The sequence below is a fragment of the Onychostruthus taczanowskii genome, unplaced genomic scaffold (genome assembly GCF_017590055.1).
Source record: "Onychostruthus taczanowskii isolate IOZ18803 unplaced genomic scaffold, ASM1759005v1 scaffold113, whole genome shotgun sequence".
NCBI classification, from domain to species: domain Eukaryota; kingdom Metazoa; phylum Chordata; class Aves; order Passeriformes; family Passeridae; genus Onychostruthus; species Onychostruthus taczanowskii.
This window is the reverse complement of record NW_024497963.1, coordinates 1,744,384-1,771,175: the sequence shown is the minus strand read 5'-3', so window position 1 is coordinate 1,771,175 and position 26,792 is coordinate 1,744,384. Positions and strand designations below refer to the sequence as shown.

At 51.2% G+C, this 26,792-nt stretch overlaps 1 protein-coding gene across 1 annotated transcript in view; it reads left to right on the top strand.

The window, feature by feature from the left end:
• Window positions 1-26,306, top strand: part of LOC121347744 (hydrocephalus-inducing protein homolog) — a 57,262-nt gene extending 30,956 nt beyond the window's left edge. The window contains exons 22-56 of the mRNA XM_041426618.1: window positions 648-917; window positions 1,379-1,599; window positions 2,330-2,463; window positions 3,415-3,551; window positions 4,189-4,310; window positions 4,398-4,600; window positions 5,726-5,735; window positions 5,818-6,027; window positions 6,519-6,729; window positions 7,207-7,371; window positions 7,672-7,845; window positions 9,539-10,164; window positions 10,437-10,612; window positions 10,832-11,552; window positions 12,040-12,198; window positions 12,611-12,798; window positions 12,970-13,152; window positions 13,373-13,505; window positions 14,458-14,598; window positions 14,704-14,876; window positions 15,033-15,231; window positions 15,929-16,028; window positions 16,737-16,836; window positions 17,348-17,516; window positions 18,998-19,056; window positions 19,596-19,788; window positions 20,337-20,445; window positions 21,036-21,287; window positions 21,631-21,773; window positions 22,107-22,328; window positions 23,522-23,682; window positions 24,160-24,257; window positions 24,800-24,963; window positions 25,066-25,337; window positions 26,114-26,306. Coding sequence (XP_041282552.1) covers window positions 648-917; window positions 1,379-1,599; window positions 2,330-2,463; window positions 3,415-3,551; window positions 4,189-4,310; window positions 4,398-4,600; window positions 5,726-5,735; window positions 5,818-6,027; window positions 6,519-6,729; window positions 7,207-7,371; window positions 7,672-7,845; window positions 9,539-10,164; window positions 10,437-10,612; window positions 10,832-11,552; window positions 12,040-12,198; window positions 12,611-12,798; window positions 12,970-13,152; window positions 13,373-13,505; window positions 14,458-14,598; window positions 14,704-14,876; window positions 15,033-15,231; window positions 15,929-16,028; window positions 16,737-16,836; window positions 17,348-17,516; window positions 18,998-19,056; window positions 19,596-19,788; window positions 20,337-20,445; window positions 21,036-21,287; window positions 21,631-21,773; window positions 22,107-22,328; window positions 23,522-23,682; window positions 24,160-24,257; window positions 24,800-24,963; window positions 25,066-25,337; window positions 26,114-26,306 — 6,791 coding nt within the window. The remainder of the gene's footprint in view (window positions 1-647; window positions 918-1,378; window positions 1,600-2,329; window positions 2,464-3,414; window positions 3,552-4,188; window positions 4,311-4,397; window positions 4,601-5,725; window positions 5,736-5,817; window positions 6,028-6,518; window positions 6,730-7,206; window positions 7,372-7,671; window positions 7,846-9,538; window positions 10,165-10,436; window positions 10,613-10,831; window positions 11,553-12,039; window positions 12,199-12,610; window positions 12,799-12,969; window positions 13,153-13,372; window positions 13,506-14,457; window positions 14,599-14,703; window positions 14,877-15,032; window positions 15,232-15,928; window positions 16,029-16,736; window positions 16,837-17,347; window positions 17,517-18,997; window positions 19,057-19,595; window positions 19,789-20,336; window positions 20,446-21,035; window positions 21,288-21,630; window positions 21,774-22,106; window positions 22,329-23,521; window positions 23,683-24,159; window positions 24,258-24,799; window positions 24,964-25,065; window positions 25,338-26,113) is intronic.
• Window positions 26,307-26,792: the final 486 nt, after the last annotated feature.

Sequence of the window (26,792 nt, the reverse complement as noted above, 5' to 3'; positions counted from 1 at the left end):
GGTCATTTGTGACTTTTCAACACATTCAACAGGTTTCCATTTCTTCATTGGTTAAATGTTAATATTAAAACAACTCTTCACCAACATTGGTATCACAACACATTATTCGCATTAAAAGAACTCTAAACTTAGCAAAACTTCTTTTACAAAAGTCAACATTATAGAACACATAGTATTTACTTTAACAATTGTGAAAGCCAACACTGTAATATATTTATCATGAAGGTGATGTGGTCTGATGGTTTCTTCTAGATGAGAACCTGTAAAGAGAGCAGAGAGAGAATGAGAAACGGAGAGAGTAACCCAGGACAGGGACAGAGCGTTCCCGCTGGAGCCCTCAGCCACTCTGTCAGATCCTGCTCGGCAGATGGAGCATGTGCAGTGACCTAGTCCTGGTCATTTGTGACTTTTCAACACATTCAACAGGTTTCCATTTCTTCATTGGTTAAATGTTAATATTAAAACAACTCTTCACCAACATTGGTATCACAACACAACATTTGCATTGAAAGAACTCTAAACTTTAGCAAAACTTATTTTACAAAAGTCAACATTATAGAACACATAGTATTTACTTTAACAATTGTGAAAGCCAACACTGTAATATATTTATCATGAAGGTGATGTGGTCTGATGGTTTCTTCTAGATGAGAACCTGTGTTCTCAGCCTGTCTGTCCCCTGAGCCATCCCCCATCAAACACTCTGATGCATTCCCTCCCTCTTCTCCCGTCCCTGCAGGGCTCCATTGCACCTGGCAAGAAGCAAGTGCTGAAATTCTCTTACATGCCGGGATTACCAGGAGACTTCAGCAGGACTTACCAGCTTAAAGTGGATGACCTGGACCCGGAAAATATCTGCCTGAAAGGAGAAGCTTCCTTTCCCATGATCAGTGTCAACCTGCCCTGGAACATCAAAGGTGGGCACTGTCTGTCTGCCCCTCGGGTTTTGTTCCCTACCATATGCCCATAGAGCAGCTCATGGCCACCTCCACCGAGCCTGGGGGGTTGCAGGACTCCCAGACCAAGCCAAACACTCTGAATGCTTCATGAGTCTTGAGCAGAGGGTCCCATGTGGACTTTGTCCCAGGAACCAAGCTGCAGAGCCTGCCAGCACATCTGGCAGGGTCCTGAGGGATGATGGCTAGACTGAAGGGCTTGGGAAAGCTGTAAGAGAGGCTGGCAGGGCTTCTGGCAGGGTTGGATTTGTGTGACACTGCAGGGGATGAGATTCAGAGAGGAACAGCAGCATCCACTTTCCATAGATGGCTTGAGGGATTTCTTTCTGGAAGAAACCAGTGTTGGTAGGCAGGGACTTGCCAGCTTAAATGGGACTGGCACTTTGCTCACACTTCTCTTTGTGGATGTTTTCTTCCTTCAGGGAATGAAAAATATGAGAAGACACTGAAACAGCTCGTAAGACCCCTGCAACAATACAGTCAGAGCAATAAATCAGTTGTTTCTAAGAAGACTCAGAGCCTGAAGACTGAGACCTTGAAGTCTCAGAACCGGAAAACTCAGACCACTAAGAGTCAGACCTTGGAGACTCAGAATCTGAAGACTCAGAGCCTGGATCCCTGCGTGCTTGACTCTGGCATTGTAGTAAGAGCAGCTGCAGCCCCGTTTGGCACATGCCACCCTCTCCATGTCACCTGAGCCCCTTGCAGCCCACAGCAGCTCCCCGGTGCCCTGATGGCACCTGGGACCTCCCTGCCCACTTACAACCTTGTGTCACCTCAGCATTGCCCCTAGGGCTGCCACTGTGGTCATGGTCTCTTCTGGGCCTGCACCAGCTTCCTGGCTACCCCAGGGAGAGATCCTGAAGGCCATGCTCCAGGGATGGAGTTGATGGTTTGAAGGAGATGCAGGCCATTGCTGGGGAGTTCACTGGTCCCAACCCAATTGGTCCCTGCCAGATTTCCAGACCTTAACAGCAGCTGCCTGACTGTGCCCTGGGGCTGTGCTGGTGGTGCTCATCTCCAAGAGGCACCAGATTGCTCCCAGCTCCCTCTCAAGACAGCTTTTGTCCAAGCTGCCTTGGTACTGGCTGGGGGCAGGCAAGTATCTGGAGCTCTGGAAGGTTCCTGGCTTGTCTGTCTGCCTGGCCAGAGCAGCTTTGCGAACAGTGTCTGGGCGGGCAAAGATGCTGGAGTTACTTCCCTGGAGATGAGGTCCTGGCTAAGAGAGCAGGAGGTGTCACAGACACTGAGCAGCCAGACAGGAGGACCCCACACCCCCTCCCAACAAGAGCAGGGGGGGGATCCTTTCTCAGGTGCAAGTTGGGCCTTGGGAAGGACCTTTGCTAACCAGCCACTGTCTTCCCTTTCCTCAGTCAAACACCCAGCTGCAGATAAAGATGATGAGGATGTTGGTAGAGAAAGCTGCTCTGGAGCTGGAGGAAAAGCTCACATCCCATCCCCCGAAGAGCAGGTTCCCTGACAAGGAGCTGTGCCAGAGTCTTGTCAAGTGAGTAGGGACTCCCATCCCCATCTCCAGGTGCCCCGTGGGGAACACCCAGCCATGTCCCCTTCTCCTGAGAGCTCCTTGTTCCTGCAGAGCTGGGAATAGCCTGGACTCCAGAAAGGGTCAGGTCCTGGTGGCTGTGGCACGCTACATGTGAGCAGCAGAGTGTCCTCCCTTGCCCAGCTCCACGCTGAGCTTTGGCCTGCTCAGCTCCCCACAGGTGTGGGGTTCTGTCCCTAGAGCTGGGGGACCCAGTGCACCCCTTCAAGCCCTTGCAGACATCATAAATTCTGTCCCTGCTGACTAGCTCTGAAAGAGACAACTCCCAGCTGATGTCTTGGTTCCAACTGTGCAGCTGTGACACTAAACAAAAGGAGAAGGGAACTGCACATGTCAGCAAACCCTTTAAAACCCAAAATCAGATGGCTTGAATCCTGGTGGGGTGGCAGGGCTTATCTAGGTGACTTGGTCTGTCCCTTTGCACCATCATGATGCAGCACGGGAGGTTTCAGTTCAGGAAGAAGATGCTCTGCAGAACAGCTCATGTGATCTGGTTGCAGAGCAATGATTTCCTGTGCAGGCAAACCTTATTCCTAGACCCCAAAGCAATTTCAGGCTCAGGCTGTACACCAGGCTAGGCAGTTCCACTGAGAGCAGTGGAGGCCCAGTGGACTCACCTATACTGGCTTTTCCTGGCAGAGGAGCTGTGGCCAGTGTCCATTTTAAACTAATTTTATTTTCAGGTACCTTTAGTAGCTGATAAAACCTAGGACCTGCACTCCTCCTGACTTCCCAAGTCATTGCCAGGTGGTCAGGCCATGGGTTTCATGGGCTAGAGCTGAGTTTTTACAGCAGTGAATGAAGAAATAGCCACTGTATTTGTATGCTTTGTTCACTTGGACATGTAGCCACGCTTAAGAACTGTGCTTTAAGGCCTGTCCTTACTCCTTGCAGAGTTGAGCTGCCCCAGTATGTCCTGGACATGGGCCCTGTCCTTAAGGGTTACACTGAGACACGCACTCTGAAGATCACCAACCCTGGGCAGATCCATGTGTCCTTCCAGGTCAATGTATCTGTCCTGCAGGACACAGGTAAGCAGTGCTGGAGACGCTTCCTGTGGCCTTGAAGGAGTTGTCTCAGACAGCTTAGCTTAAGGCCCTGAACCTGGGGAGGTTTCTGAGCTTTTTCTTCTCGGTGCCCCTGCTGGGAGCTTTAGAGGCAGAACTCTCCTGGCCAGCCATGGCCAGGGACCTGGCCTGCCTGTGACTGCCCTAATGCTTCAGTGCAGGGGCCAGATGGGCTCATCACCCTGGTCACCTCTCAGCATCTTCTGCCCTTGGCTCTCATGAGCAGCAAGTTTCTTTGGGCTCTCTGTGGCTTGTTTTGCCAACCAGAGGGGTCTGCTGTGTTTTGCAAGTGCTTTGTTTGGAGTTCACACTGTCACAGCACTTGTATTCAGCCTTTATTGAGGAAGCAGCCTGTGAGATCCTCTGGTGGATCAAAAGAGGCTTCCAAAAGAGGCCTTGAGGCAAGGCTGTGCTTCCGTCACACAGTGGCTCACTGTGTCTGAGGGGTGTTCAGGTGCACTCTTAAGTTGTTGTCAGGTCACAGCACAGCGTGGGGCTTCTCCCAGGCCTCTCAGCCAGGACACCTGTAAGGCCTTGACGTGCTTATGGCACACATTGTGTTTCATGTGTATCTCAGCTGCTTTTTGTCCATTTGTTCAAGGTTTCAGCGTGAACCTGCACCAGACGAATGGCCTGCCCCCCAACCACAGCATGGTGTTTGACGTGCGATTTGAAAGTGCCCACAGGCCACAGGGTGACGTGGAAGTGGTGCTGCCCATCGAGGTACCACAGCTCTTGGGGCGGGCAGCAGGCTGGGCACAGCAGCACATGTCACCTGTGCCCTCCGCTGAATTCTCTGTCCTTCTCCAGGTGACAGAAGGCCCCATATATAACATCCGTCTCCGTGCCACTGTATTGGAACGGTCACTCAACCTCTCCAAGAACAGATTGCAGTTCTCTGACATCCTCATTGGGCAGAGCAAGGTTGAGACCATCCGACTCTACAACCGGTTCCAAGTACCCTGCAAATGGTTCATTACTGCCAGCAAGCCTGTTCTGAAGGTAAAGCACAGGTGACATTGAACACGTAGCATCTTGGGTGGGTTTTCTTTGTGACTCTTGCGCTTTCTGCTCCTGTGGCTGCCTGGCACTTGGGTCTACAGTGTGTTTGAGGAAACTTCTGAGAGTCTAGATCAAGACTGGTTTGCCTGGACCTGTTCCATTAGCTGATGCTTTGCTTTTCTGCCATTTTCACCCATTCCTCCTCCTCTGAGGACAGTAGTTCGCTCTCTACCTGCCCTGTCTACAGGGCTTCCCTCCAGCTCTGGGCTTTGGGGCCACACTTGGTTTGGCTGTGGGTGCTGTCAGCACCGTGTCAGTGTCTCAGAGCATGAGGAGACCTCACATGATTGGTTTCTGTGCCCAGAAAAATCGACTTTGCAAAGTGGCTGTCTCTTCCTCCTAGCATAGAAAATGGCTTGTTTTTCAGGTGCCACCACAAACTCCTGAAAACCCTCACCCCCCACTAGGCTTGAAGGAATTGAGGTGCTCCATGGACTTCCCACACACTCCCCTCGAAGTGGAGATGGTGAGAGGGAATGTGTCTCACTTGCACATTGTCAGTGTGGCAAGCAGGGCTGGAGCTCCCAGTCCCACTGGTGGCCCTCAGCATTGGCCACACAGGGGCCTCCCATCCCTGCAGGCCCATCACAAAGTGCTGCTCAAACAGATGGTTGTTGGAGAGGCCGTGCATGACATGCTGCAGGGCTGCCCAAGGATGCTGTGCAGCACCTATGGAGGGCACTGCTCCCCCTGGAACTCCTCAGGTGGTCCATAGGAAATTTATGGAGGAGCTTTTGCTGTAGGACCTTGAGAAAGCAGCTTTTAAATCAGAGACAGAGGGCAAGAGCCTCAGGAGTCAGATGAGCTGACCTGGAGTCCTTCCCTGAGCTCCAAGAGCTCTCACTCTGAGTCTCCTCCTTTTCTAAAAGCAGTAAGAAATGCTTTTTAAAGGCAAGTTGTGCATCAGAGAGAGAATTTCTGCTGCCAGGAGACATCCCAGTTCACTTTCATGTAATGCACTAATTAATGCATTGATCCATGGCTATGGGAGAAGATTTTCCCCATGGTCCCTGCACTGGTCAGTGGCATGGATGCAGGATGAGATTAGGATGATTCTGGCTGTGTTTGGGGAATAGGCCCCTCCAGGTACAGCTGCACTTTGCTCCAAGATGCTCTTCTGCATCCATTTCCATGCTCCACACCTCAGTCTCTCCTGTTCTCTATCCAGGCTTTCAGTATCGTGCCACTGTCAGGAGTGCTGCAGCCAGGAGAGAGCCAGCAGGTCTCCTTCACCTTCTCTGGCCACCTCAACACCATCTCCAATGTCACGGTGCTGTGCCACGTGGAGGGAGGCCCCACCTACGAGGTGGTGGTGACCGGGGATGCCTCACGTGTCAGCTACTCCCTGAGGCCCCAGGAGATCAGCTGTGGCTCTCAGGTACCACACACGTCCCCTGGCACAGCTCCTTGCCTTGGGACCACGGCCAGCGGGTTCCTGCCCACCTCGGTCCAGGGCTCCCTTCCCTTCCCAGCCCCTTTGTTGGCTCTGGGGCTTGGAAGTACAACCTTTGAGGGACACATCTGGCATCCAAGCTGGTTTAAAATGGCCATCTCCAAGCCTCTCCAAAATGCTGGGAATGCCTCTTTTTCAGGGTACCTATCACTGTGAGGAGGAGAAGGTGAGAAGGCAGCTCTGGTCCCCATGTCCATGCTGCCCAAGCTTTACATCACTCCAGCATTCCCAGGCTTGTAGCAGGGAGATGGAGGCAATCCCCAGGGCAAAGCCAGCTCTGCTGACATGCTGTGGGAGCACCTAAACTAAATGTTGTTGGGAGGAAGGGAGGAGACAGAAAATGGGTTTGTTGAGTCTGTGTGATGAAAGGCAAGAAAAGGAATCTTGCATATGGTTTCTCTTCCCTCCACACACAGATCCTGCGGATGGCAGTGGGGTCTGAGTACCAAAAGAGTTTTTTGATGCCTCCCCGTGCCGTGGGTGAGACGCTGCCCCCAGAGGTGCTGGAGGACTATGAAGCACAGAAGAGGCCAGAGGCTCAACAGGCAAAGCTCAAGGCCGTGGCAGAAGCCAAGGCCAGGGCTGAGGCTGAGGCCAAGGCCAAGGCCATGGGCAAGGCAGCAGCAGGTCAGAAAAACAGTGAGGGTTTGGCAGTGTCTGTTTTGCCTGTGGTAACAGCAGGGACTCCAGCCCACACACCCTGAACTCTCTGTCACCCTGCTCTCCAGGGAAAGGCCATGCTTTTAGCAGCTGCCTGTTCCCCAGCTTGATGGAGGAGCTCTTGGCTGAAGGGCTATGGCATCCTCTTCCAACCCTGAGTGTAGCCAAAGCAAGCTCCTATCTGCCTGCCATAGACTGGGGAAATAATCAGGATATTCCCTTGTGTCCCTTAGCCACAAAGACTAGGACTGGATGAGTTCCTCAGCCAGTAGGACCAGGTCTAATATCACTGGCTCTTTTATATTTGCACCTTCCTAGCAACAAAAGAACAAGCTCATCTTGCTTTCACCAAGTCTCCTTTCCTGGGGTCTTAGGGGATGGGGAGGATGGTGAGGATCAAATGTAGGCAGGAGGCTGACTTTTCCCCCTGGTTTTACACTGCAGCATACAGGACTGTCACATTCTGTCCTGAGTCCTTGGTGAAAATGACTGGGAATCCTATCTCTCGGGCTGTCATGCGTCACCTGGGCATTGACCCATCTTCAGGGAGGTGTGAAGCGCAGCAGCACAGAGGGATTGTTGTCATTGTCCATGGGCCACCCCAGGCAGGTATGTGAGCTGCAGCCCAGGGCTGCAGGGAGAGGGGCAAGCAGGAGGAACACATCCTGGTGGGCCATGGTGCTTAAGGCAAAGTCCTGAGCTGAACAGGAGGTGGAGATGATCCTCTTGGCTCTGGAATTCGGAGCTTGTACCCACGCTACAGCTGCCTCCCCCATGGCCTCCCCTGGAGGGACACTTGCTCTCCTACTGTCCTTTTAACTTTGAAATCTTGTTGGAAGTTTTTCCAGGGCCTGTCCCTGCAATGCCTCCTGTGCCAGTGTCACCAAGCAGTGCTCCTCTCTCTCTCAGGAAAGACAGAGATAGCAGCAGGCCTGTGTCAGTATTACGACGCTGCTTACGTGTGCATTGACACCGTGGTGGAAGAGGCCATGGCCAACGACCAGAGCCCAGCAGGGCTCTGTGCCCGGGAGCTCTGCACCAAGGCTGCCATGGAGCTGAAAGACAAAGACGAAGGTGATGCTGGTAAGGAGAAATGCTGGTAAGGACCCAGAGCCAGTGCTTGAGAAACCCACCATGACTGTCCACTTCTGCTTACTCAGAGCAGCAGTTTTTCAGTCCTTGGGTCTCTTAGGGAACATGGGTGACGTGCATCACTGGCTTGCCAAAAAAAAATGAAATAAATTTTAAGGGCTCAGTCAGGTGTTCTTTTATAGCCCCCTTTGCTGCCATTCTTGGCACATGTTCATTTTTCTAGGGATACCAACTTCCCAGGAAGTTTCATAAAAGTCTCCAGTCTCACATGGAGAACAGTCCAACGAGCTGTGCAACCTGACAGTGAGCATAGGTAAATCTCTGGAGAAAAGAGCTCATCTAGGGGTGGTAAAGCATGCCTGTCTCTTTCCCAAATATTTTATATTTCCTCAAAGCTGAATTGAGCTTGCTTCTCATGGGCAGCAGGCAGAACTGCTGCCCACCTGAACAAGGAGAAAGCCTTCTGAAGTGGCTCATTAAGCACAAGAGGACTATGAGTGTAACCTCACAAATGAGAGGAAGGGAAGGTCAACCTCCCAGAGGAATTTCCAATGAGAGACGTGCTCCAGATGAGCTCTTTTCTCCAGAGAGTTACCTATGCCCACTGTCAGGTTGCACAGCTCGTTGGGCTGTTCTCTGTGTGAGACTGGAGACATTTATGAAACTTGCTGGGCAGTTGGTACCCTGAGCTCTGCAGGGTGAGGCCAGACCTGGCTCGGTGCAGGGGGAAGTTTTGCATTGCTCAGTTTTGAACCTGGCTGGGTTGGGAGCTGGTGGAAGGAAGCAGAGTCTGGGTCCCAGCTGGGCTTTTCCCACAAGGAGGATTTAGCTTCAGTGGAGACGGGTGATGCAAGTGGGGCAGGGCTGCAGGTCTCCACATGGGAATGCAGGATGGGTGCAGTGTATGGAAACAATGTTCCTGGAGGACAAATGCTTGATCCTCAGGGGAACCGCTGTGCGAGCAGCATCACCTGCATGCACAGTTGTTAGAAGGGACATAGTGCTGGCTTTAAAATCAAGTATGGGATGGTGTGCTTTTACCTGCTGGTAAGAGAAGCAGGGAAGGAGCTGCTTCTGGGAAACAGTGCTCCCAGTGCCCAGCAGACTGGGGAGAAAGTGCCATCTTCCTTCCCAAGGTTGTGCCCATTGCAGTGAAAGATGCCTGCTTGCTTTTCAAAGCCCCCCCGAACCATCTGTCCCCTGTGCAGGTAAAGACCCTCAGACCAAGAATAAACAAGCCTCTGGGGAAAAAATCTCTCTCAAGCCCTCAGCCTTATCTGTGTGTATATGGGTTTGGAGCAGAGATTGTAAGAAATGTTTTTATTAATCCTTCCACCTTCTGCCTCAGTGTAACCAGCACTCATCTCAGAGTTGCAGGAGATCTGAGGCTCACAGACTCACCTTAATTTCTAACATTAAATCTTGGGCACAAGTGCCAGCTGCTGTAGCTCAGTGACAAACAACTCTCCTCAGCCTTGGTGCACTTAAGCCAGGCAAAGCACAGGACCTCACCACCCAGCCATAGTTTGGGGGATTGTCTGAATTTTGGAGCAGGGATATGAGCTCCCCAGTATCTCCTGGGATGACAGGCCGATCAGGAAAAGCTGTGAATCCTTGCAGCTGACCCAGAGCACTCAGCTCTGCTTGCAGTCACTCATGGTTTCTCCTCTGGTTTGTTCTAAAGAGCTGCAGTGGGAGAGAGCTGTGCACAGGATTGCAGAACGTGTCTTGCGAGTAGATGAGGAAGAGTATAATGCCCTCCCTAAAGAGAAGAAAGCACGAGTGGATAAAATAATACAGGAAAAGAAGCTCATAAAAACTAAGCCTCCAGAGAAGGAAACCGAAGCCCCAGAGAATAAGGAAACCAGACCCCCAGAAAATAAGGAAACAAAGACCCCAGAGAAGAAGGAAACCCAAGGCCCAGAGAGGAAGGAAACCCAAGCCTCAGAGAGGAAGGAAACCCAAGCCCCAGAGAGGAAGGAAACCCAAGCTCCAGAGAAGAAGGAAACCAAAATCCCAGAAAAGAAGGAAACCAAAGCCCCAGAGAGGAAGGAAACCAAACCCTCAGAGAAGAAGGAAACCAAAATCCCAGAGAAGTGGAAATACAAAGCCCCAAAGATGTGCAAAATCATAATCCCAAAGAAGGGGGAAGCCAAAGCCCCAAAAGAGGGGGCACCCAAAACCCCAAAGAAAGGGGAAGCCAAAGCCTCAAAGAAGGGGGAAGCCAAAGCCCCAAAGAAGGGGGAAACGAAAATCCCAGAGGACGCAGCTGAGATGGAGAATAACTTGATCCTCCACTGGTTCTCAGTGGTTTGCTGGCACTTCTGGCACAAAGTGCAGTCCTGGCTAGTGTGGCTGCAGACAGTGAGCAAAGTGCTGGGAGGCTGCACCAGGGGCTTGCAAGCTTGGGTGTCTGCTGGCCAAGGATGGATCCTCCAGGACCATCCCCTGGAGCCCCCAGCCTCCCCTGCAGGGTTGTTCTTGTCTCCACTAGTGAGGAGCCCCAGCTCCAAGCCCAGCAGTGGTAGTTGTTCAGGGCTTTCCACCGTGGTTTCTTTTCCTTACAATGGTTCACACTACAGTTCACAGTTTCCACTGCTCCTGCACCGCAGCAGCTGAACATCATCAGCAGACGTGGGAAAGAGCTGAACTGCTTGAGCTGTGTGCTGCCTGAGGACCTGCTGGTGGACATCCTCAGTGAGAGGCTGAAGGTGTGTGGGGTTGGGGAAAAGGAGACATTCTTGCTCCGGAGAGACAGGCACTGAGGGCTTAGGTTTGGCTGGTCCTGGAGGTCCCCTTCCACCAGTCCTCTTGCTTGGGATGTTCCCAACCTCTGCAGGTTGAGGAAAATTCACGGAAATGGTCTCGCAGTTCTGCCTGGCCTCAGGGTCAAGGAATGAAGTGCAGGGCCAGCCAGGACTAGTGAGCCCAAGTTTCTGGTGGTGACTCTCAGCGATGATTTCTGTTTTGTCTGCAGAAGGGAGCTGAAGTGGCTGGCTCAAAAGCTTGAGGAGGAGGCAAAGGCCTTACAGGAAGAAGGGAGGCAGAAGGAGGAAGAGATGCAGAAGAAGGAAAAGAAGGGTGTCTCTGTGGGGAATCAACCTCCAAAACCAGAGAAGGGGAAAACCAAGGCCCCAGAGAAGGAGGAAATCAAACCCCCAGAGAATAAAACCAAGCCTCCAGAGAAGAAGGAAACCGAATCACCAGAGGGGAAGGAACCCAAAGCCCCAGAGAAGAGGGGAACCAAATGCTCAGAGAAGTGGGAAACCAAAGCTGCAGAGATGGAGGAAACTGAAATCGCAGAGGACCCAGCTGAGATGGAGAATAACTTGATCCTGAGGTTTCAGATCTATGAGTCATCGCAGCAGAACATTGCACAGGTTTTCTCCTCCTGGGACAGGGTTCAGGGTACCATGCAGTTACCTGTGAGCCAAAAGGGAAACAAGTCCCAGCCTGCAGCTGGAAATAAAGGTCAGAAGACCAATAAGCCTCAGGAGAAGGTGGAGAAGAAGCCAGAACAAAAAAGTGGAGACCAAAGGAGTCTTCAGTCATCTCAGCTGGAGACGCAAAGTGAAGTTGCAGAGGAGGCAGTCAGAGACGAGCATGTTGGGGTGCCGTGCCTGGACATCCAGGTCTCAGATCCGAAGGCCATGATCGGGGAGATCCTGAGGGAAGGGAAGCTGCCAACAGAAGATGAGGTAACACCCTGCAAGGCTCAGATCTTGAGCTTGCTGTGGTCTTGGGCCCTGGAGCATTGTGTCCCCCCAGGTGATAATGGCACAGAGCCTTGTCCAGGTCCCTGATGATGTTCCACAATGACTCTGTCACCTGTGTGGATGGAGAGGTTATCACCATTCCTCAGATGGGCAGGAAGTGGGAGTGCTCTGTGTACAAGTATCCCATCTGTTCAGAGTTTCCCAGCCTGGAAATCATAAACCATCCCAGGACAGGGCAGCTCACAGTCACTGTTTTCTTCAGCTGAGTCACTTAGGGGAGGTTTCTCTCCCGGTCCTGCTTGTAGCTCTTGTGTCTGCTCTGGAGCCTGCTCACCCCACTGGGCGTAACAAAGCACTTGTGCTTCATGTAAATTAAAAACCCCATTGCCAAAAGCTCAGTGCCTTTAAAGAAGGAGTTGTGAGGATGAAGGTGACAGAAGTATAAACAGGCTTTTGTCTTCTGTTTTAGATGCTGAAACATCTGGGACTGCATCCCGACGGCCCTCCCCTTCCCCCCGCTGGTGTGCTCTCCATAGTTGAGTACCCAGAGGAGAGGTTGAGCTCTGCAGAGCGTGTGGAGCCCTTCACCATTGTGGCACCTGAAGGTGCTGCTGTGGAAGACAATCTGGTGGGTGCTCCAGTGGTGCTGGCACTGAAGGCTAGACGGGGACATGGGAGACAGTTTGGATGGAAAGGGAGCATTGTGGAGAAGTAGTGAAGACGTGATGCGGCCCTGTGTCTGCAAGTCTCCTTTCTGTCAGGGATGGGAGAAAAGAGACAGCTCTGCTGGAGACAGAGCAGTTCTGTACGATAAGAGGGGAAAAAAAACACTTAAAACCATGAACTTCCTTTGAGGAGAGGGTCCTGAGTGAGAAGGGGTGTCCTAGGCAAAACAAACACCAGTAAGGAAGACCAAGTCCCTGGGCAGGAGGATTTATTTATTTTTTCTCTCTTCCATTGGTGAACAAACCCCCATTTTGCTTTCCAGGATGGGGATGTCTGAGGGCTCACCTCTCCCTCCCTTTTCTCTCTCCCCTTAGGCCAAGGCCCCACATGCAAAGGGCAGTTCTGCCAAGGGCCAACCAAAGACAGGTAAAGCAGCCAGCAGAGACAGCTCTGCAAAGGAGAAGCACAGCTCCGCACAGAGAACAGAAAGTCCCTGGGATTCCTCTGCCACAAGATCCAAAAGTTCACTGGAAAGTGCCTCAACCCCTACAGAATTCCTCAGGTGAGCTGCAGAGGAGGAGGTGATGCCTCTGCTTCTTGTTTCTCTTGCCAAACAAGGTCCATTGTCCCCAGCTTCACTGCGACCCTGTGCCAGTGCTGGGGGATGGCGAGGGCACCCTCCTTGTTTGATTTGCTCCTCAGCAATGTCTGAAACCTCCTCTTCAATTGCCAGGCTGAAACGGTACCGGTGGATAGTGCCTGCCCACGGTCAGGTGGAACTGAAGGTGCACTTCTCCACCAAAAAGCCGGGGAAGTTTGAGCAGACACTGAGGTTTGAGCTCATGCAGTCAAAGCGCCAGTACGAGCTGCCCTGCCGTGGCACCGGCCTGTACCCCAGCATCTGCCAGAACCCACGGTAAGGCTGGTCCCTGGCAGCCTCCCTGAACTCACAGCCAGGGCTGCCCCTTGGGGCTTCTGGCCTGGGCAGATTGTGCTGCCTGAGGTCGCCCAGCACCTCTTCCTGTGCTGGGAGCTGGGAAGGCAGATGGTACCTCAGCCACCAGGAAGGGTTTTGGCTCTCTGACTGCATTTCCTACTTGAAGTGTCTCATATCCTTCCCCTCTTTCTCTGCCCAGGGTGGTGTTTCCACAGTGGAGGGAAACCATGGAGGAAGATGAAATCATCCTTAAGGAATATGTTGAGAGCACAAAGCAATTCCACTTTGGACCGCTGCTGTGTGGGAAATCAAGAGAGTGGTATGTGCTCCCTGCTGGGCCTTGTACTTTTCTGGACACGCCTGGAGAGACATGCCGTCCTGGTGGCACAATCCAGGGCAGTCCCCAGCAGAGTCCTGGGAGACACGTGGGTTTGAAGGACCACAGATGTGTGAACTTGAGCAGAAAAGAGGCAAATGAGCCTTGGAGGAGCTGCTCTGCCTACACAGTGGGTGCCTTGGTGGCCGCCTTGGTGGCCAGAGCCGCATGCTGCTGCCAGTCCAAAGGTGACTTGGGGGGCAACTTTTGTGTCCCCCCACATGTCAGCTTCAACCCATAGGAAATTAACTTCATGGTGCTTTTTGAAGTGCTTTGAGCTCTGCAGGTAGCCTGATTGAGCAATTGTTCTGTAAATGGTTTTGTAAACCTTTCATTAATCAGTAATTATTAATAAGATTTTATGGTTGACCTACCAATGGGTGTCGGGGGGAACATACAGCAGGAATTACATTTTCCTGTGATGACATTGCATCCACACTGCTGGATGAAGTCTGCCTAAAGACATTGTCATTGAAGCTATTGTGTACTTCTACTTTTACTGTCACTTTTTAAAAAAATAATATTTAACATTAAGTTCTTATCTCCATGGGAGCTCTGGAGGGCTAGGTCTATTTTGACACCCCAAGGAAATGAAATCGAAATATTTTAAAAAACAGACAATCTTTAGCCAGGTTGATGGATAGTCTGGGATTTCTGTTTGCCTGTTTAACCCTTTCACTCCAAAGTCATTTCCACACCTTAAAGAAAGGTCATTTGTTATCTTTTTACACTCTTCTTTGGAATTGATACGTTATATTTCTTTCTCAGACTTTGAGGTAATCCATGAAATCCAAAGCAGTTTCATGACTTTTATGAAAGAGGTTAGCTAAACTCCTTTTCCAAAAGACTTTCCTTACACCTGCAGGGAAGGCACCCCAAGAAAGAAGAAACAGTACAACAAGGCCCAGAACTGTCCCAACAACTCAGAGAATATCACCATCCTCAACAACTCCCCGACAGATGTAGAGGTCAAGTTCTCCTTTGAGAATGACGGGGAGACATTCCTTTTGGACCCTCCCAGCATGACACTGAAACCAAAGGAGAAGCAGGTAGGAGAAGGGCAGGTAGAGCAGGCGCTGTAGAAGTGCCCAGGGGCTGCTCCTCCTGCTCACACACAGAGCTCTTTTGATTTCCTCCTGTGGGGCCGTGTCCAGGAGCTGACCATTTGGGCATACCCCACTTCCCCTGGCTTCCTGGAAGACAAGCTCATCTGCAGCATTGGGAAGAACCCGGACCCAGTGGTCTTCAGCCTGTGCTGCTATGGGGTGCACGTGAAGCTGGAGGTCAGCCCCCGGCAGCTGTATTTTGACAAGCTGCTTCTGCACAGGTCAGTCATCCCAAAAGCACTCCAAGACTTGTGACAAAGAGAAAACGTTTGGCTCTGGTTTCCAGGGCATGGATGGAGCTGCTCCAAGTTGCATTCAGTGGCGAGGCTGGTGTGACCATCCAGCAGCTGATGCCAAGGGCCTTCCTGTCTCTGCAGGACTGACAGCAGGACCTTAGTCCTGAGAAACAATGGCCTGCTGCCCATGGCCTGGCAGCTCAATGGGCTGGATGACCTTGTTGAGGACTTCTCCTTGTCACAAGATAATGGCATCATTGATCCCCACTCAGAGTTTGAAGTGACACTGTATTTCAAGGCTGAGCAGATTGGCAGCATTGCGAAGACCCTCCGACTAGAGGTGAGAGGGCCTGTGCCCTGCTTGGCAGAGCAGGGCACAGTGAGCAGCTGTGTGCTCCTAGGGACAGAGTCAGGAAGAGCTGCACCTGACAGACACAAGGGTGCTGTGACCCCAACTTCTGCCTCTACACAGAGTTTGCTGGAACATGCAGTGCATCCACATCCCCCCAGATAATCAGACACTGCTTCCTGAACCTGTACCACAACCACCTTGTCCCTGTGAATGGTTGAAGGTTGTTGTTTGGTTGTACAGCCTGCAGCGTGATCTCTCCATTCCTCCTGGACTTTGTCTGAAGCTCTTGCATAGTGCAACAAACTCTCCCCCTGGGATTTTGTTCCCCATGGTTTAGGGGCTGCATTTCAGACAGGGCACTAGGTGACTGGAGAGGGTTGTCAATGCCACTTGCTCTGAGACACCTCACACTTCCTGTGGTTGTTCTTACAGCCCTGTGCCTCTCAAGGATGCTTTAGCAGCAGCATTCCCTGCTGTAGGAGTGCAGAGTTGGGCTGATAGGGTTTTTTACTGCAGCAGAATCCCACTGGGGCAGCCCATGAGAGGAACAGGTTAGCAAAGCTTGGGAGTCCACCACACTTGTGAAGCCAGGGAGGCCACAGGGGAAGCAGCCAGCAGAGACAAGGACTTACAGGCTGTCTACCAAAAGAATAATCTGAACAGTGTTTGTTTCTTGCTGCCTCAGGTTTCAGATACAGAAAACATCCTGGGGATTGTCCAGGCTGAAAACATCAAAATCTTTGCAGAGGTCTATGATGTTTGTCTGAGCATCGACATGCCTGAAGGTCAGTGGATGCCTCCCAAACAAAGCAGTCCAGGTGCACTGCATTACCTTGGGAGGTGGGCAGCCGATGGGATGGGATGGGTTGGGATGGGATGGGATGGGATGGGATGGGATGGGATGGGATGGGATGGGATGGGATGGGATGGGATGGGATGGGATGGGATGGGATGGGATGGGATGGGATGGGATGGGATGGGATGGGATGGGATGGGATGGGATGCGATAGGATGCGATGGGATGCGATGCGATGCGATGCGATGCGATGGGATACAAGGATGGCATGGATACACAAAGTACATACCCTGCAACCTGCATGAAGTATAGCATTGTCAGGGAGCTGACTTAGCCTTAAGTCTCTCCCTCTGAACTTTGAAGTGTGCAGCTTCACATGCAGATTGGATTTGGGGGCTTTGAAACAACAGTGCCGTAAACAGGCAGTTGGTAACCCCCACAGGCTCAGCACAGCATATAAAGTAATTGGATTTGTGGTTGGAAAGGAGGAAATGGAAGCTGAGCTCCTTAGCTCCTAAGCCTGCAGATATTTTGAGTGAGAAGAGAAAGGGCAGACAAGTAGCTGGAAAACACTTTCAAGAAAAGAAACTTGCTGGAAAGGGTTTTGCACCAAGACCTCCATGTAGCTTGTGGCCTGTTGTGTTCTGCAGCAGCTCACAAATACCGTGTTTGACCTCACTCTGTTGGTTTTCTGCAGGTCCAGATGGAATCTTGGAATTTGGAACCATTAATGTCCTGGATAATGTGAAGAAAGTCCTGAGTCTAAAGAACAAAGGGAGATACAACATTGAGTACAGGTGAGTCCTGCTGCCTGGTAGTGAGCATTTCCTCAGATTCCCAGGCCTTTGTCTGGGATTCTTTTGCATTCTTTGTCAATGGCTAGAACCTGTTTCCATGCTGGCTACTTCATGGGAAATACAAAACCTGGGCTCTTTAATCTCAATTGTTCTACCAGAGAATCCAGCCACAAACCAGCAGTTCTTCACAGCTCAGCAGGAACCCAAAGCAGAGCCCCAGAAATTTCAGCCACTGAAATGCTGAGATTCATTGCCTTTCTTTGATGTTCACCTCCTTTATTTTTCTGAGACTCTGTAAAGAAGTGAATGAAAAATTTCAATGTCAAGGTTTCTTGCAGTAACCTTGTGATTGTCTGAACTCTCTGTCAAGATCCAGGACTCCCTGAGCAGAGCTGGGGTCTCCCTTTTTTTTTTTTTTTTTTTTTTTCTGGTCCTGTGCAAAGTCCTGGCTGTGCTGGTGGCACCTATGCTTTTAACTGCAGAGATCTCCATTCCTTCCCTTTCCCCCCAGTTTCACCCTGAAGGGTGCAGGTCCCAGGACGCGAGACGTGGCATCCTACTTCACTGTTGCACCTCAGTCAGGCATCCTGATTGCCTCCCAGCCTGGTGTGAATGTTGAGATACTCTTCCACCCCACAAGTGAGATGCTCCTCAAGAACAAGCCCATCCTGTACTGCCAGGTGAGCCACCTGGGCCAGGCTGGGTTATCACATGGTGTTTTGGGAGCGTAAACAGGATAGGTGTCTCATGGAACAAGGGCTTTAACTGGAGAACCCTCTCTCCAACACACACAGACAAAGTCTTTCAAAACCATCTGGGAGGCTTCCTAAGTGGAGTTGAGAATCTGACTCTGAAGGAGGCGCTTAAACAGGGAGGGGTAAACTGGGGGAGGCTGGGGACTGGGGTAGAGGCTGGTCTCTTTATTGTTTACCATGTAAAACTTATTATTCAGTATAAACAAGACAAGACGATTGGGGATAAAAGTCAACCCAGGACAGGGCTGAAAAGGGCCTCGGTATCCACATGTGTAGTATGAAGCTGGTGATAGAGCTGCTCAGTCCAGCAATGGGAGCTGCTGGCTGCTCTCTGGGAGCCATCAGGAGCAGAAGGGCTTTCCTGTCAGAGGAGGAAGGCCAGCTTTAGCCTCAGAGAAAGAAAGGCAGGGGAGTTCAAATGACAGATACCTCTGCTTTCTCCTCTCAGTTCAAAGCAAGGGGAATCTGCTCCATCAGCTACAAAACAATCAACAGCAAGGAAATCAAGCTCCTTGACACAGGTGGGTGACTCCTGCTCCCCAGCAGTGCTGTTGCAGGGGATGTGAGAAGATGCTGCTGTGCCCAGGCTGGGGTCTCATTGCCACAAGGTGGGACATGGTCTGCAAGACCAGTATCTGCTCAGTCCCACTGACAGTCCTGTATTCTGGCTCTGACCTGGAGTTGTGGGGTCAACAGAGGGGAGCAGGTCCTGTGTTTGGTAGCTGCTAGCCAGCATAGGTCTGTGAACACCTCAGAAGCAAAACCATCCCCCACTGAACTGCCAGTCCACAGAGCTCAGACAACATTGCTTTTTCTTCTTTACAGTCCCCTACCTCTCTCCTATCATTTCTCACAGCTATTTCTGCTCTCTTCTGTTACCTACGGAGATTGAAGGATCACAGCCACCACCTTCATTCTTTACACTCAAACTCCTTTCTCTCTGCCCCTTGGGACAGATTTGCAGCTCCTCTTGGCTTGCTGCTCTCAGCCTGGGGCTGCTTTTGGGCCATGAAGTCATCCTTCCTTGCTCACTTTCAAGGCTTCCCTTGTCATCCCAAAAGGGTAACTGACCCTGTGAAATATTGGGGGAGGCCTCACTGATAGCTGCCTCTCCCCTGGGAAGGCACAGACCTCTTGTTAGCTCTAATGCTTTCAATAGCCTTAGGCAGAGTACTTGGCATGAGATGATCTGAGAGGCAGTAACTTAGATAGAGCAGAAAAATGAGGCTGATGGTTTAGCCTGTATGAGGAGCTACGAAGACAGGCAAATATTAGCTACCCAACTGGAAGTTACTGAGATGTGCTGCAGCTGAGCTGAGGGTTTCCAAGGACAAAGGCTTGGATGAAGCAGTCTCTGTACCAGCAAGTCAGCAGTCACAATTTCCTCTTTGTTTCTGTAAAATTAGGTGATCCTCTGTGAATCCCTGGCATTCGTTAAGCTGTTTTATGTGAGTGATTGGAGCTGGTAGGAAAGAGGAGCCCAGTTCCTCTGTCCTGGGACCTGTGTGCTGGGGCTTTGACCTGCCCTTCCTCAACTCTTTAGTAGCTGAATTGGAACAACAGAAGTCTAATTGCTAATAAGCAATTGCTTTTCTTACTGTTCTTGGAAATGATCTTTACTGATGGTGACGATGATGTGTTTTTGCCTTCTTGCCTCTGTACTGCTTTCATGCTGTGCTTTTGCTTGTTGCATAAGTCTTATCTCACTGCAGCCAGGGGATTTGCCATACCTCATCTGGTGCCTCATTATTTACCTGCTGTACTGCATGATTCAATTAAGTGAAATTATTTTTAACTGTTATTGTGGAAGGCTCAGGCTCTTTGGAGCAGGTTCCTCTTGTGAACGGCCCTGAGTGGATTGGGAAGAGGCTGGTGGGGGGGGCTGTGTTGTGGGGTACAGGAGCGCCAGGCAGGGAAAACACTGTGGGTGGCCCTTGCTGCTTCGCTTGCCTAGTGACAAATGGGTAAGTGCCAGCTGAAATTGTTTCTGTGCCTCTCCTGCAGCTCTGTGAAAATTAAACCCCAAACCCTGACCTTCACCATCAGCGGGAAGGCGCACGAGCCGCAGCTGACAGTCGTGTGCCCGTGCGCTCGCAGCAAGAGGGGAACAGCCGTGCTGCGCTTCAAGAGGCTCCGGGTGGGGCGTTCCGAGGTGCTGCCCCTGGTCATCCGGAACGACGGCATCATCCCTCTCAAGGTGAGGAGGACCTGCTCAAGGGATGGTCTGGTTTGGGAACAAGTGCTTGTGGCACAGGGGAAGGGTCCCAAAAAACATGGCAGACCTGGAAAGAGGTGTCAGAAATTCTTTTTAAGCAAGTGACTGACGTCTGTTCTCCAAGAAGGGAGTTCCTGGAAATTTTCTGTCCAGTCTGTCTTCTTTAAGCATATATATATAAATATATATATATATCAGGTCACCTTTTGTTCTCATGGACATGTGTGATTTTCCAGTTCCATTAGATTGCATTTGATCCCCGTTTACTACATTTTAAGTAGACTTAGATGTGGTTTAATTACATTCTGCTTGTTACTTTCTGTCCTGTTTGGTTCTGTGTCAGTTCTATCCAGAGGCCTCTCCGAACTCCCTTTTTTCTTGTCTGGTTTGACTTAACTTTTGTGCTAAGTGCTGTTAGTAGTGGGAGAGGCGCTGGGTTGCCATGTGGGACCAGCAGCACTGTGGTGTCAGTCCCTGTGCCATCCTGTACTCACACCAGCATCACTGTGCTCTGGGTTCCCTTTTCTCAGTTTATGTTACGCCTGGAGCACGAGTACGGAGCGTTCTTCTTGAAAGGCAGAGCCTCCACACTCAAGGTATTCCACACTGAAGATGTGGAAGAGGACTCCGTTGGAAATGGTAAATTCATTAACCATGAAGTGTGATCCTGCACAGAGGGAAAATGTGTCCTCTGCTCTTGGCTTCTCTGAGCAGCAGCCAGATGTTAGGCACACTTTTATTCCTTGGGCTCTCTGTGCCCCAAGCTTTTCCTGGGGCCTTTTTGCAGGGTTTCCTCCTAGCAAGTTGTAGGAAGTTCTTCTGTTTTTCTAGACATGGTGGGTTGATTTGTGGGGGACTGTCACTACCTCAGTGGACCCTCTGAGGCATTTGCTGCATGTAAGAAGGTACCAACCTGAACAGACACAGCCCTTGAGCACACAGACAGCCAGCAGAAGCCAAAAGCACTCTGGCTTAACTTTGCATATGGCTGGAGCTGGCTGGAAGCAGATGGAATGAGGCATGGGCATCAGCCTGAGGTTAAGCTGCTTAAGTGGTGCTGTGTCTGGAGGTGGCAGTCTTGTGAACATAGGAAGAGGGTCTGGAACCACTGGAAGTAGAACGTGTGCTTAGAAGGCAGCTGGTTTCATCCTCTTATTCCTCATATATCCTATGGAAATATTTCCTCTCTACAGCTGTATCGCTTAACTCTGATTTCCATTGCTGTGCAGAGAGCAAGCCCACAAAGCCTTTCTTCCTTCTGCATTGTGGGCAATCGACAGAGTTTGATGTCATTTTCAAACCCACCCTGGCTCAACGTCTGGAAGGGAAGATTCGTCTGTTGGTGGGGGACATCTACTCTAACAAGATCCTAGTAGAGCTGGTGGGTGAAGGCCACAAGGACAAATTCACCCTCCTTGGACTAGAGGAAGACTTCCTGGAGAGGAATGCTAAGAGCAGTCTGAACAAAGACATCATTGATGGTAAGAGAGGAGAGGCTGCCAAGGTGGACAAGGAAGAGGAAAATGTCCAATCACATGTGTCCTCTCTCTAGCCAGGCCTGGGCTGTCACCCACGGGCCTTGGTGGCCTGTGGGTGTGGCAGCCATGTATGCACAGCAGTGTGTGCTGTGTTGCACGTCGCTGGCTTAGGGATGTGTCAGGATGTTTCCCTGGAAGTGGTGGGATGGGGAACTGTCAGGGGAGCTCCCTCCAGAGGGAGGAAGGCTTGGAGCAAGGAAGCATTGAACGTGCAGGTGTCTGTGCACATGAGGGGGGCAGGTGGAGCTCCCTGCATGCTGAGATCCCTTGCTCTCCTCCTTTACAGCTGTCAGAGTGAACCATATCCAGTTTGGGGACTGTCCTGTCAGGAAGCGCTGCCGCAGGACCTTCACCATGGCCAACCGCACCCGTCACCAGTTCATGCGCTTTGAGTGGGAAGCAGACGGCCCATTCCAGTTGTCCCCCAAGGTGAGCGTAGACTGCTCTGCCCTTCCCCATTGCTCAAGCCCTGCCCTGGTGTTCCCAGGAGCTGGCAAGGAGTCCTCACATACCACTGAGAGCCCAGTGCCATGTAGGAGATGCAGTCCCTGGCTTGGCTGGGCCAAGGCTGCCAACCTTGCAGAAAAGGCTTCATGTTATGGGAGGTGGCACCTTCTGTTCATACTTCTGTCTATCAAACTTCACACAAATCCACTCTGAGGTGCAGATTCCTGGCACAGCTGCTCACATCAGTCCCTTTTGCTGTCATTCCTACCCTTAGCAGTGCTTCCAGTTTGGTCTTGATTCCCTGATTCTCCCTAGGTGGGACACCTCCGTCCTCGCCGTTCCAAGGAGATCACAGTGACCTTGAAATCAGATGTCCCAGCCACCTTCAGGAGGCACCTTGTGAAATGTAAGGTGACCAAGATCGACTTTGACCTGCCACCAAGGAAGGTTCCTGACTGGGACGACCAAAAGCTCATTATGTCATGGTGGAGTACCCCCAGCAAAGACCCAGGAGACAAATCCCCTAAAATAGAGAGGGTAAGAAGCAAAATGGCAAAAAAAAAAGCCAACCCAGCTTTTACAAAAATAACCACCATAACCCCATCACTGCTGCCTCAGCAGCTCCTGCTTCCTCTGGCATTGGACAGCCGTGAGGTTCACCAGCAGTGCATTCCAGGGGAGAGGTGGATGCACAGTGACCAGATACACTCGCACAAGAGGGGAAGCCTTTTGACAAGAGACCTTTGGCCACACACAAACCGTCAGTCTGTGCCACAAGCACAAGTGTTGCAGCCTATGTTGAATGGGGGACAATGTTTTACAATTTTATCCCGTTTTATGGTGCTAGAAATCTCTTCATCTCATTTGGTGCCTTTTCACCAACAAGTCTGCTGCATTCTGTCTCTTCTTTTGAAGTGGAGAGAAATCCACTTCTCCTGCATATGCTGGTGAACTCCAGCATATGCAGGAGAAGTGCATATGCTGGAGTTTTGTCTGCATGGATCCCAGAGAATTTGGTTGTGGTCTCTGGTGTGGCATATCTCATCACGAAGTAGCTCAGGCACTGTATGACTCTATGGAGGAGTCCAGAGAAGGATCATCTCCAGAGACTCTTGCCTTTATTGTCATTATTGCCATGCACACTCTTCTTGGGTGAAGGTTTTTTCTGAGTTTCTGGACCATTTTAAGGCCTCTAAACCATCCTCTTTTCTATCAGAACGTCTGCAGTTGGAGACTTTCCTAGTGAGATCTTTCACATCCCAAAATGCCCATCCCCGGTTCCCAGCAGTGTGGCTGTTAGTCCACACAAGACATCTGGAGAGCACTTTCTCCTAAGACAAGAAGAAAAAGGTGCTTTATAGAACTCTTCAGTCTTGGGGTTCTACATCCACAGAGCTCCAGCAGGGGAACTTAAACCAAATTTTGAGACCTGCTGGATTTATAGGGGACCAGGAAAAGAGTCAGTCCCTCTACAATGTTGAAGTACAGAGACTGGAGCACAGCTGTAGTCTCCATGGGGATATTAACAGCTGTGGTAGTGACTGCTTTGATCGGTGGGTAGAAGCATCTACTGTAGCAGAACAGTCCCAATTTTGTCATCTTTCCAGGGAAGTAAAAGTGGATGGTCCTTTCTAATCCCTCTGTGAGGCTGATCTTGGAGGCCAGAAGATCCCCTTCTCAGCCTGACCTTCTGGGTTCTGCTCAGTGATTCCTCCCTCCTCTGTTTGCAGGTGGTCAAGATAGCCCCGGAACCGGTTCACACTGTGGTGGAGGACAGCAGCCAGGAGGTCGAGGTGTACCTCAGTGCTGTTGTTGGCTACCCCGAGTTGAAGTTGAACACAGTGGTGGTTCAGTTCAAGGATACCTTGCCCTTCCACACAAGGACAGCCACGTGAGTGCTGGAGGCCTGCCTTTGCCCAGGGCCGGCCCGGTACCTGCTTCCCAGAACTCTGCCCAAACCAGCACAGGCCCATTTACGTGCACACAAAGCCAAGCAGGTGTGGTGGTCAGGAGAGGTTCAATGCTGTCATACCTTTCTGCTGAGAGCAGCCATGAGTTTGCTCACTGCATGTCACCTTTCCTCATCTGCTCAAGAATAAGTTTGCAGTGAAACCAAGACCTAAAGTCCAGAGTAAGCCCCTTAGCTTCAATGTCCTGGGCACCATGTTGGCCCTTTCCTCTTAAACATTCAGACTTGGAAATACTGTTTTGGGCCACCTAGCACAGCAGTCTGAGCATGGCAGGGTTGCCTGGGGAAGAAGATGCTCCTCAGCAGAAAGTGGTACCAGGAGTCCATCAGACAATGTTACTATACTATTTGCTTTATATTTATTGGACATTTTTTTAATTCCTCCTTTTTGCTTTTCAGTTTCAGCATGCACAACACAGGGAAGGTAGCCTTGGAATACTACTGGGAGGAACCTGCAGATAAACCAGCGAAGAAGCCGTACTCAATCACTCTGATGCGTAAGGGCGTTTCACCCCAAAACACGAATTGCTTTTTCATCCTTGTCCACACGTCCACTTTCCTCAGCATCTTCCCAGTGGCAGCTGGAGAGTTTTCTCCTTGTCCCTCTCTGCCTTTCAGCCTTTTCTGTTCTTGCTCTGCCACTTCTGCTCTGCAGAGGACTGAGCCAGGCTCTGGGGACAGCCACATGCTGGGTCAGGACTGGGAAGGGGGACATCAGGTCATCTCTTTGAGAAGTCTGAGACTGGGAAAAACAGTCGTGTAATAAGTGAGCTGCCCTGCAGCCACTGTCTGTGTGCAGTTCCCCACTCCAGGGCAAATGCAAAGTCACTGTCTAAAAGCAACTCTACTGCTTTGGCACAGAAATGTGTGCTGCAGGCAGAGACCCTGCTCCCAGGCACTCTATTTCCTGCTAGAAAAAAGTACTTGGCCAGAGATGATCCAAGTGCATCCCACCTCCACCCTTCCACCTACAGGTGCAGCAGGAGGCAGAGTTGCTGGGAACATAGGTCTTTGAAAGGTGTCCTCTTGCTCCCTGCAGGTCGGTTCCTCTCCTATGCAACTGTAAAGAATCGCAGAAAGCTGCTGCATCGTTACTGGCGGTACCTGGCCCGTCTTGCTAGGAGGCGTCCTAAAGTACGGCCGCGGGAGCGACGGCCTGATAAGAATGAGCTGTTTATGCGGTGGTGGTGCCGGCTGATAGGGGTAGATCCCAAACAGCTGATGGGTTCTAAGAAGCGGAAAAAGGATTCCAAGCAGCAGCAGCAGCAGGATTCCGAGCAGCAGCAGCAGCAGGCTTCCGAGCAGCAGCAGCAGCAGGCTTCCGAGCAGCAGCACGAGCAGCCCGAGCAGCCCAAGAAGCCAGTCCGTTCCAAGAAGCGACGCCGCTCAGAGAAAAAGCACCTCTCGCTGAAGCACGTCACTTCCTCCATGGAAGTCTTGCCAGATTTCACCGATGACCTGGCACTGTTCTCCATCGACCCCTACCGTGGCACCCTTGCTCCTGGCCAGAAGCAGACCTTTCACGTGCGGTTCTCCCCGAAGTGCGCGGGGAAGTTTGAGACCACCATGCTGTGCAGGTGGGAAGCGTCTCTGCCAATTCATGCTACCGATGGGTATCACTGAATCACAGGGTGGGGCAGGGTGGAAGGGACCACAGTAGGTCCCACTGCCCTGCTCAGGTGGGGTCATCCCAGAGCACAGGGTTGTGTCCAGAGAGCTCTGGAATAATTCCAGTGAGGGACATTCCACACCTTCTCTGGGCAAGCTGTCATCTACACAGGAAAGATGTTCTTCCACAGTTCAGGTGGAATTCCCTGTTCAGGTTCTGCCCATTGCCTCTTGTCCTATTGCTGGGCATCACCAAGCACAGCCTGGTTCAGCCCCTAACACCCTCCCTTCAGTCCCTCTGACTGGGATGGGGAGGTGGGCCTGGAGTCAGGCAGCCCCAGAGAGGCAACAGAAACACCCACAGGAGCACAGAAAGATCATCATCTGGCCTTGGTAGGGAGACACTGGGAGAAGACACTGTGTGAAACATCAAGCTCCTGGAGGGTTGCAAATCTGGAACGAGAGATCTGGGAACCAGCCAGTCCCTAGCTCTGCTTCCTTTTGGGACAAGCAAGGCCTGCTTCTCTACATGGAGCCCTGTGTGCTGTAGTTGGTTCCCAGGCATTTAACTTGTCACATTCCTGCCCTTGCACCTCTGCAGCCTCCATGCAGCAAGTGCAGTTGTTTAATCTGCTGCTCGCTGCTTGCACAGAGAGAGGATGCAACACTGTGTGCTCTGCAAGGAGACAGAAAAGCAGCTGGCTGGAAATGTTCCTCTGGCTAATACCAGTCCCCTTCTTCCTAGGATTCCTAACCTGAGGCCAACTCAGAAGAAAGTGCGGGTGATTTTGAAAGGCAGAGCCCGGGAGAAGAAGAAGAAGAAGAGGAGTTTTGGTAAACCGAAACGCTCTGTGTTACGGCGGAGAAAGGAGAGTGCACCTGCGTCTTGGGTCCCGAGACCCAAGAAGCAGGTGCACTGGAAACCAACATCTACCTGAGTGACAGCATTGGTGTCAGCTGGAGCATCTGGCAGGAGCCAGCAACATCGTGCCTTCTGCTGCTGATGGTCTCCCACCCTTCACCAGAGACCTCTGCAGCTACCCTTCCAAGCTCCAGTGAACACCTCTAGCTTATCTTTTAGTTACCTAAGTTAACTAACTATCTGTTAGTTAATTGTTAATTAAACAATTGGCAATAAATCGTTAATTGTCAGCTTGTCTTGGTTGGAAAGACAGGTGTCTGCGGGACCTCTCTGGAATGGAGAATGGGGCCCGCTTCCCTCCAAATCACTATAACTGAAATTAATGGGGCTTTCGGGCAAAGATATGGGAGAGGAGTAGCCGTCCTTTACTAGTATGTATAACAAGGCAAACAGAAACAACAGTGGCAGCAACAACAAACAGAACCAGGTACCCAACCACAGCCCTCCCTCGGCTGCAGGCACTTCCCCTTTGCTGTAGTTCTGGTTGCAGCTGGGCAGGGAA